General features: G+C 39.0%; 2 protein-coding genes across 2 annotated transcripts; one reads left to right on the top strand and one right to left on the bottom strand.

Moving 5' to 3' along the window:
- Positions 1 to 1,851: 1,851 nt before the first annotated feature.
- Positions 1,852 to 2,863, bottom strand: LOC145051131 (protein EARLY-RESPONSIVE TO DEHYDRATION 7, chloroplastic-like). Its single transcript, XM_078999261.1, has 3 exons — positions 2,857 to 2,863; positions 2,213 to 2,316; positions 1,852 to 2,151 (listed from the first exon to the last, which is right to left on the bottom strand). The coding sequence occupies exons 1-3, from the start codon at positions 2,861 to 2,863 to the stop codon at positions 1,852 to 1,854; spliced, it is 411 nt and encodes a 136-aa protein (XP_078855387.1).
- LOC145055603 (protein ENHANCED DOWNY MILDEW 2-like) lies at positions 2,814 to 8,839 on the top strand. Its single transcript, XM_079003954.1, has 17 exons — positions 2,814 to 2,954; positions 3,608 to 4,067; positions 4,154 to 4,250; positions 4,321 to 4,368; positions 4,453 to 4,607; positions 4,693 to 4,795; positions 4,876 to 4,974; positions 5,054 to 5,301; positions 5,377 to 5,955; positions 6,027 to 6,276; positions 6,358 to 6,450; positions 6,542 to 6,583; positions 6,690 to 6,803; positions 6,881 to 6,952; positions 7,019 to 7,137; positions 7,266 to 7,335; positions 7,424 to 8,839. The coding sequence occupies exons 2-17, from the start codon at positions 3,655 to 3,657 to the stop codon at positions 8,645 to 8,647; spliced, it is 3,726 nt and encodes a 1,241-aa protein (XP_078860080.1). The 5' UTR covers positions 2,814 to 2,954; positions 3,608 to 3,654; the 3' UTR covers positions 8,648 to 8,839.
- Positions 8,840 to 9,111: the final 272 nt, after the last annotated feature.

Genomic DNA, 9,111 nt, shown 5'->3' with positions numbered 1-9,111 from the left:
ACCTGAAACACATAACACATAACACATAACACAGTAAACACGAAGCTTAGTGATTTTCTCAAAATACCACACACATCACATTAGTCACTCGAGGCTAACTCAATACGACCCTCCGGTCAATGTGTTCCAGCGGAGACCCTCCGGTCCCACAACTCGGGTAGACCCTCCGGTCCTAACTCAATAAGCTCATAATAATAATACTTAACATAAACCACAAAGACAAAATACAGAATATCACAATACATATATAAGAACATAATACATCTCGGTCACACAAAGATACCACTCATCGTAAGTATAGTGAAAGGACTCACTTCGCAAGAAATCGGGTAATCTCGAACTCAAATCACCAGTCTAGCCTCCGACTAACACATACGAAAATTATCCCTAATTAATCATGTCTCTTAAGAAGCTACACTAACCCTTCTACAAACCCACAGAAGGGTAAAATACCATTTTACCCCTCGATGGACTTAATAGTCCACAAATTGACTAAACCCTAAAAGTTAACCAAAAGTCAATGATAGAGAGTACGCTGCGTGTACCAGCTCTCTACGTTGGGCGTACTCTCCAGTCATGCATGCATCGGGAATGCTCGCCCCCTACGTTGCGCATACTGGGATTCTGCCCAACGTACGTCTCGGTTTCACTCTTTCTACTCATTTGGTCTTAATCAATTAAGACCTTGGCTCATATCACAAATCTGGACTCCCTAATAGCTCTTACTCCATAAAGTCAGTGACTTTAAGCCTTTGCATGGCTGATATGGTCACAAACACACAAAACATCCAATCTCTTATCTCAAAAAGCTCATATCACATGCATGGCTTCATTCCAACGTCCAATAATGGATTTTTATGACACTTCACCACTAAATACACTCAAAGGGGGTTGATCATAGTCTCTGGAGTACAACATCTCATGAAGTCTCCAACTTTTGGGACAAAACCCTAAAATACTCTACCATAATGCACAAAACGAAAGAGTGAGAAAGCTTTAAGCTTTATACCTCTATGTGAAGCTCCCAACACAGGTATGCTCATATCCAAGGGTCTGGACTCTCACTTCTTCTTCTCCAAAGCTTCTCCTTCACTTCAAGAACACACAAAGACTCTCAAGGCTCTCAAATGCACTCACAAGCTCTAAGAACGAAAGCTAGGGTTTAGGAGGGTTTGTTGTCTGAGAATGGTGGCCAGGAATGAGGCCATCATATCCTTTATATAAGGGACTCACCCTAAATTAGGGTTTTCATTCTGGGCCTAGTACGCCCAGCGTACCCTCTGGTACGCCCAACGTACTAGGGGGTTTCTGCGTCAAAAGCACGCACATGAGTACGCTGAGCGTACACTCGCGTACGCCCCACGTACTCATTCACTACCTTTTCTCAATAAGGGGCTAAAATGGACAAGTACTCAAAGACCAAGGGTTACGAGGTATACCTGGACTCGGGATGTTACAATTAAATAATTATCCTCTCTCTCTCTCACCCCCTCTCTCTCTCTCCCTCTCTCTCTTTTTTTCTTTCTCTCTCTCTCTCTCTCTCAACACATTAAAACTAAACCAATCAACAACCCTCAAATTCACCCCAATTCAGGGATCTCAAAACACACACACACACGAACACAAAATTTACCAAACCCGAAGCACTCTATACCTCTCATCGAATTGCAAGACACCTACCGTATCTGGTGTTCTAATTTGGATCTCCTCGACCTTGTGCTCTGATCACGATTCCATCCTCACCACATCCATGTCCGATATCCTCTCATTTTTCTTTATGGTTTGGATCTCATATACGCAAGAATTATTTCACCAGGAATAAATTGAAGAATTTATTATTGGGTTTGGAGTTCACGAGAGAACTTGTGATGAATCAAGATCCTTCACAACACTAGAAAGAATCTCGGTTGCTACGCCCTCTTGTATCTTCATCCCCTTCTTCAAGAACTCGTTTCCCCATTTTAATTGATCTATAGTCACATCCCCACCCCACAAAATCCCCTTCATTAACTGACCTGTTCCTACAACAATCATCCCTGCAACAAACCCATTGTAATCCTCAACATTTTGTGCCAACGTCGTCCTATACGCCACCGCTTTAGCCTCCGCAAAACCACCATTATCTACGACCACTGTTGACGACACACTACTCTTGACCCCTCTCACCAAAAACACACTATACTTCTCCAAAACCCAATCAAATTCCTCTAACGGTCGTCCCTTGGCGGAGATGAATTATTTCTACTTCCCCGGAAGCAAGCTCGATGTTCTGTTGCTCGTCAATTAAGTGGATAATTGAACATGAGATCTTGATAACTGTTTCCTCATGGTTTTTTTTATGAAGAAGATGATCATATGAGAGAGAGAGAGAGAGAGAGAGAGAGAGAGAGAGAGAGAGAGAGAGAGAGAGAGAGAGAGAGTTATTTTCTTTTCTTTTTATTTTTAAATTAAAATAGTATTTAAAAAATTAAAGATTACATATAAAAAAGAAAGTAAAATGGTATGACCGTATTTTCAAGTTTTTTTGGACCAAAAACACAGAAAAACATTGATTTTAGACCTTATATGCAAACAAAAAACACAAAAAAACTATTTGTAGACGGTTATAGTAACCTTAATGGTGTAATACACAAAAAAAAAAAATATGCTTGGACAAACAAAAAACGTTATTACCCTCCTAAGTCATTATCCTATTTTTTTTAATCCTAAATCATTATCCCATTTTTTTAACCAACCTTACAGATTTGTTTTTATGGCACAGGACTAATCTTGCATTTTGTTTTTATGGAATTAATTCCTTCCTAACGTAAAATGTGTAGCAGATTACGATCTTGCCCTCGCTGAACATTACCATACGCTTCATCGGGTAAACCTATACATCGTATTCATCATATTCTTGTTCAGCCGTGCACTGCGTCTTCTCCACTTCGTCATAGGGGTCGTCTGACGAGCAGGTGATTCCCACCTAATCTTCTGCACACAGTTCAATTTGATTTTAGATGCATTTTCTTTCGTTTTGAGTTAATTGTTGTCTTTGACCTTTACACACTAAGCATCTGCGTTGTTATGTATGTTATCATATTGAATTGGTTAATCATTTGCTCTAGATTTCTATCTTATAACCTATAATTCTTGGTTATCTTAGTAATACAAACTTAGTTTATCTCTGTTTTTTGTGAATTTGTTTGGTTAATATATCTTTTTTGTTGATTCATGAATCGCATAAGACAGAATAAACGCTAAAACCCTAATCTTGTCCTAAACTATACACAGCCTGTTATCGTCTTCTGTTTGTAAATTGCCAGTGAAAACCAAATATTTTCTGGGGGTTTCTTCAATCCATGGACAATAACAAGGGATACTGTCAACACCGTATGCACCCCCAGAGCATCCGATGGCTGGTTACCCTCCTGGGGCTGTCAACAGCTTTTCTTATGAACCCTAGTTTTGCAGTTGTGTTATTATAGCAACCCACAAGTCTGTTCCCTTTACTGACTGGATATTTTGCATGACTTGTGAAAACCTGGCAATCTTCTCTTGTTAAAACTTGTATGTATCTACCATGTACTCTTTCACTGAGGTGTGTGCATGTGTATTTTTTTTGTAGGTATTAAATATAGTGTTGTCTCATTGTGAGTGGGAGAAGCTTAGAACATGGCCTCATCAGATGATGAGGAAGAGACATTTGCAGATACTATCTCGGAATACTATTTCTGTGATGGGGATGATGAACCCCTTTCATTTTCAATATTACCTCTGCAATGGAATGAGAGTGAGAGTGAGAGTTCAAGCCCTACTACAGGAATCTTTTTGAGGGGCACTGCAGATAATGGTCTTCAAAAGCTATACAAAGCAGTGAAGGCATGGAAGTATGATTTATCAAAATCTAATCCCGAGATTTCAGTGCTTTCCAAAGATAACCATTGGATTAAGCTTCAAAAGCCTAGAAAGAGTTTTGAAAATGAGATTAAGACAATTCTGATTACTGTGCATTGCCTATCCTACTTGAAAAGAAAACCAGAAGCATCAGGGAAATCTCTGTGGGACCACCTCTCTAAAGTTTTCAGGTATCTGCATTTGTTGTTGTTGTTGTTGTTTTGTAGTCTTTATTGGTATCAGTTTGTTAGGACCATCTCTTTTTTTCATTTTGCAGTTTGCATGATGTCAGGCCTTCAGAGAATGATTTGAGAGGTCATATGAGCTTCATTAGAGATGCTGTTGACAGGGATGAAACATTGGCGAAATCCAAGGTTTGTCTTGTTTATGTTTTGTATTCTTTGAGATCTTTTTGACGATTAACAAAATTGCTGAATCCAACAGTTTTTGGCTGCATTTTTGGAGAATCCCAGAAAGAGGAAAGTTTCTGAGGTATGTATAATCTTGCTTTCTGGTTGTTCCTTATTGCTCCATCATGCTGTTTTAATATTCTGGAAATAACCGACTGGCTTACAGGAGGCTGAAACTGCTACAAAGCCGAGCTTTATAGTTGATGATGCAAATGATGATGACTTTGTCACAGAGGCCAATGAAGATAGTGAGTCGGATGAAGAGGAGGATCCTTTTGATTCAGTTTGTGCTATATGTGATAATGGTGGTACACTTACCTGGTACTACCTGCTACTTGCATGTGTTTTTTTTTTTTTTTTCTTTTTCATTTGATAGTCTTCTGATGTATTTCACCATCCACTGCAGTTGTGACGGGAAATGTTTTAGGTCATTTCATGCAACCCCAGATACTGAGGAGGCAGAAGAATCCAATTGTAAATCTCTTGGTCTAACTCCTGACCAAGTGAAGGTGTTCCAACCTTTTATATTCATAAATGTTTTTTTCTTTCCTTTTTCTCAGTTAATTTCTTTTTATGTTTCCTTTTGCAGAGAACACAACAATTCCTGTGTGATAATTGTTTGTATAGCCAACACCAATGCTCTGTTTGTGGTAAACTAGGGTCTTCTGATAAATCTTCTGGTGCTGAGGTGTGTAATACTTGAGTCAACCCATTTTTCATAGTATTATATTTTAATTTAAAAACTTCTGTATGGCCATGTTGTTCAGGTTTTTCGTTGTAGTTCTGCAACTTGTGGCCACTTTTATCACCCAAAATGTGTAGCAAAGATGCTACAGCCGAATGTTGAAGCTGAACAGAAGAATCTTCTAGAAAAAATCGGTGCAGGGGAACCATTCATATGCCCTGCCCACAAATGTGATGTCTGTAAGCAAACAGAAAATGAAAAAGTGAAAGACTTGCAGTTTGCTATTTGCAGGCGATGTCCAAAATCATACCACAGGAAATGCTTACCAAGGTAGTCTTGTTTCTGTTTCTGTGTCTGTCTCTGTTTCTTGTTTCATATCTTCTGATGATACTTGTGGTTTTACAGGGGTATTATGTTTGAGTCTCAAGCTGGTGATGATGACATAGTCCGAGCTTGGGATGATCTTTTGGGTAAATCCCGTGCATTGATATATTGCTTAAATCATGATATTGATAAGAAGCTCGGGACCCCTGCAAGAACCTTAATATTTCGAATTAATCGCCATAGCATTAGCAAGACGGATCAACCATCAAAACTGCCATTGAAGAAGAAGGAAACATTAGATACAGATTCAGAATACACAAGCAAGAAGCCTGTTACTGTTATCAAGTCACAGAAAGGTGGCGAAAAATCTTCAGCCACTAAAATGGAAGATTCTTCTTCCAAGAAGAGAGCAGCAGTTGGGTCGGTGCCCTTGAAGAAGAAGAAGAAACTAGCAGACACCTCTCTATCTCTAAGGAGGTCTTTGTCAGCAAAAATCAAGATGCCTAGCCCTAGCTCAAATGATGGTCAACCTAGCTTGGGGTGTAGATTGTTTGAATATATGAATAAAGGAATGGAATCAAACAATTTGGAGAAGGATGACATGTCAGTTGATGAGAGCAAGCAAATTTCATCTCCTATAGATGAAGAATCAAAACAGAGGTGTGTACTTCATTGTAAACCATCATATCATATCATGTCATATATTTTAATTTTTTATGCATTAATTACAGAATATTGGATCTGATGAAAGATGCTGCTTCCTCTATTACACTGGAGGAGGTGAAGAGGCACCACACAGAGAAAGTACCATCAACACATGCAATTTCATCAAGAGTGGACAAATCCATCATCTTGGGCAGAGTGGAAGGTGCTGTGGAGGCTCTTCATGTAGCTTTGAAGAAGCTTGAAGAAGGATGCAGTCTTGAAGATGCAATGGCTGTCTGTGAGCCTGGTGTTCTTGACCAGTTAATGAGGTGGAAGGTACATATGATATTTTAATCTTCAAAATCTGTTTCATCATGTTCTTTCTGTTTTCATCATCATTTTCTTTCATGCATGCAGGATAAGCTCAAAGTCTACCTTGCACCATTTCTGCATGGCATGCGTTATACATCTTTTGGTCGTCATTTTACAAAAGTGGAAAAGCTGGAGAAGGTCATTGTTGTCATTTACTTTTTCTTTTATTTATTTATTAAGGGAGAGAGAGGCTAATGTAGTTTGTGTTGGCACCTCTGTGACATGACAGATTGTTGAGAAGCTCAAATATTATGTTGAAGATGGTGACACAGTAAGTTTACCTTACCTAGTTACCTTACCTGATGAGAATTGAATTTGCTATTTTATTTGTCTGTTGTGGTACGTATTATTCTATTTCTATCCTTATGCATATGCAGGTGGTTGATTTTTGCTGTGGGGCAAATGACTTCAGTTTCCTTATGAAGAAACACCTTGATGAGATGGGAAAAAACAAGTGCTCTTTCAAAAATTACGATATTACCAGACCAAAGGTATATGCTTCCCTCTGTTAATATATTTTTGGATTTGTTGATTCATTAGTATTTTGCTATTGCTGTTTTGTTTGCAGAATGATTTCTACTTTGAGAGGAGGGATTGGATGTCTGTTCGTCCAAACGAATTGCCAAAAAGCTTTAAATTGGTAAAGATCATGTTGATTCCTTTTCTTTTTAGTTTGTGTTTCTTATAAAATATATTCTTTGAGCAGATCATGGGACTAAACCCTCCATTTGGGAAAAATGCTGCTCTTGCAAATCAGTTTATACAACAGGCAGTTAAATTTATGCCTAAGCTTATCATTCTTATTGTTCCCCCTGAAACTGAAAGGTAATATAATATATATGCTTGTGTAAATACTAATAGTTACAAAGACAAATAGACCTGTTGCCCATAATCTATAAGATGAGCAACGTTGTCTATAAATATTTACACATGTTATGTATGTGTGTGAGCAGGTTAGATAGTGAAAAGCAGAAATGTCCATATGATCTAGTCTGGGAGGATGCTGAATTGTTAGCTGGGAAGGTACGTACATCCTTTCCTTTGCTTTTTTTTTTCAGTCATTTTATGTTTGATATGTTGATTGCTGATTTAGATATTTAATTTTATTCAGTCATTTTATCTTCCTGGATCGATTGATGTGAATGCAAAGCAAATGGATCAATGGAACAATACTACACCAGTCCTGTACCTGTGGAGTCGTCCAGATTGGACAAACAAGCATAAAAGTATCGCCCAACAGCATGGCCATATACATACACAACCCCGAGCTGATGAAAATCTGCTTCAAAACGAGAAGAATGACATACAAGTGGTGGATCTTCCTCTTCCTCTTCCTGTTCCCCTTATCCTTGATGATCTTCCAACAGATAAAACAAAAAAGGAAAGGGAAACCCCTAAAAAGAAGCAGCAGATCCAGTCCAATCAGACTTCATTTTCAAAAAAGAGAAGACGGAAACAAAAGGATAAACAATCTCAGAAGAAACTTAAACTTGAGGATAAATATTCTCGTGGTCAAGGTCAAGATGAAGACGATAAGCCAGTTCCTGAACCACCCCAGAAACTTGACATTAAGCATCCTTCCCCGGGTCCCACTCCCACTCTCATTGTTGAAGATGAAGCAAGTCACCGACATTTGGAGAGGAGGTATAACCCACCGCCACCTACCTCTGAGGTGATGGATTATAATAGCTCTGCCTCTCGCTCTCGGACTGATATACTAAGTCAATCGGTCAACCAACATCGCTACAATACCCCCACCCCCATCCCCGCCACCACTGAAGAAGCACCACCTTACATGGGTGGTAGTGGTAGTGGTACAACATATAGGCGACCCGATTCTGCTAATAATAACAATAATCTTCCTACTCCTAGCAGCGGCTATTCGATGAGACCCGCTGAGGCTTCTGTTCAGTATCATCATAATCCGGGTCCAGGGGGGTATGATAGTAGGGGGGGATCTTATGTTGATGAGATGAGGGCAGGGGGTTCAAGGAGATATGGTGGTCATGATATGGCATCATATAATAACAGCAACAGGGCCGGCACATCTACAATGCAACGGTATGCGCCCAGGCTGGACGAGCTCAACCATACAAGGATGGGGCCAATGGACGACATGAATCACTCCAGAATGGGAAACTCCAGACGCCCTGAACCACCACCTATGCCTATGGGTATGGGTATGGGGAATAATAATAATAATAATAGGGGCTTCGGGGGTTATGGTCCACCCATGCATGGACCTGGCTTCGGTGCGGAGCCCATGGGGTTTGCCCCTGGTCCATACAACCCCTATTCACACCATAATTCCTCAGGTGGTTGGCTCAACGAGTAGTCTAGTCATTCAATACCTTCACTTTTGCATTTGCATCACCTGTTTGTTTGTTGGCTCACATATTCAACTCTACTTCTGTATTATTTTCATAATGTTTTTGAATACAACATAACAGGTATGTATGTATGGAGAACGACAGCTTATGGTTTTTCATTAGTATTATCAAAAAAAAATCCCTCAAAATTACATGTATATCATATGATATTAAGATTCCAAAAAAGTTATAAATATAGTTAAATAAAAATGTATATATATTGGAATAATAAGATTTGAATTCCACTATTAGAATTTTAGAAATCAAGTAAACTAAAACATCGTCCAAAGAAAATAATTTGGTAAAAGAAATTTTCTAACATGGATCCTAGCATTTACAGAGTGGCGCTGCTTACACCAGCTCATATGATGTGTAATTCTATTAAAATTAAATAGCATCTATAGACTAATATTAATATGAGGGTGGAAGG

Source organism: Lactuca serriola, chromosome 5 (genome assembly GCF_051521515.1).
Source record: "Lactuca serriola cultivar US96UC23 chromosome 5, Lser_US96UC23_V15, whole genome shotgun sequence".
NCBI classification, from domain to species: Eukaryota; Viridiplantae; Streptophyta; class Magnoliopsida; order Asterales; family Asteraceae; genus Lactuca; species Lactuca serriola.
This window is presented reverse-complemented; position numbering and strand designations above follow the sequence as displayed.

Excerpts from the sequence above, each read along its gene's own strand:
- LOC145051131 (XM_078999261.1), bottom strand. Across the intron at positions 2,152-2,212 it reads ATCTCCGCCAAGGGACGACC|AGTAGTGTGTCGTCAACAGT; the intron begins GTTAGAGGAATT and ends AGAGGGGTCAAG.
- LOC145055603 (XM_079003954.1), top strand. The coding sequence starts at position 3,655 with ATGGCCTCATCAGATGATGAGGAAGAGACATTTGCAGATACTATCTCG. Across the intron at positions 4,608-4,692 it reads AATGGTGGTACACTTACCTG|TTGTGACGGGAAATGTTTTA; the intron begins GTACTACCTGCT and ends CATCCACTGCAG. Across the intron at positions 6,277-6,357 it reads ACCAGTTAATGAGGTGGAAG|GATAAGCTCAAAGTCTACCT; the intron begins GTACATATGATA and ends TCATGCATGCAG.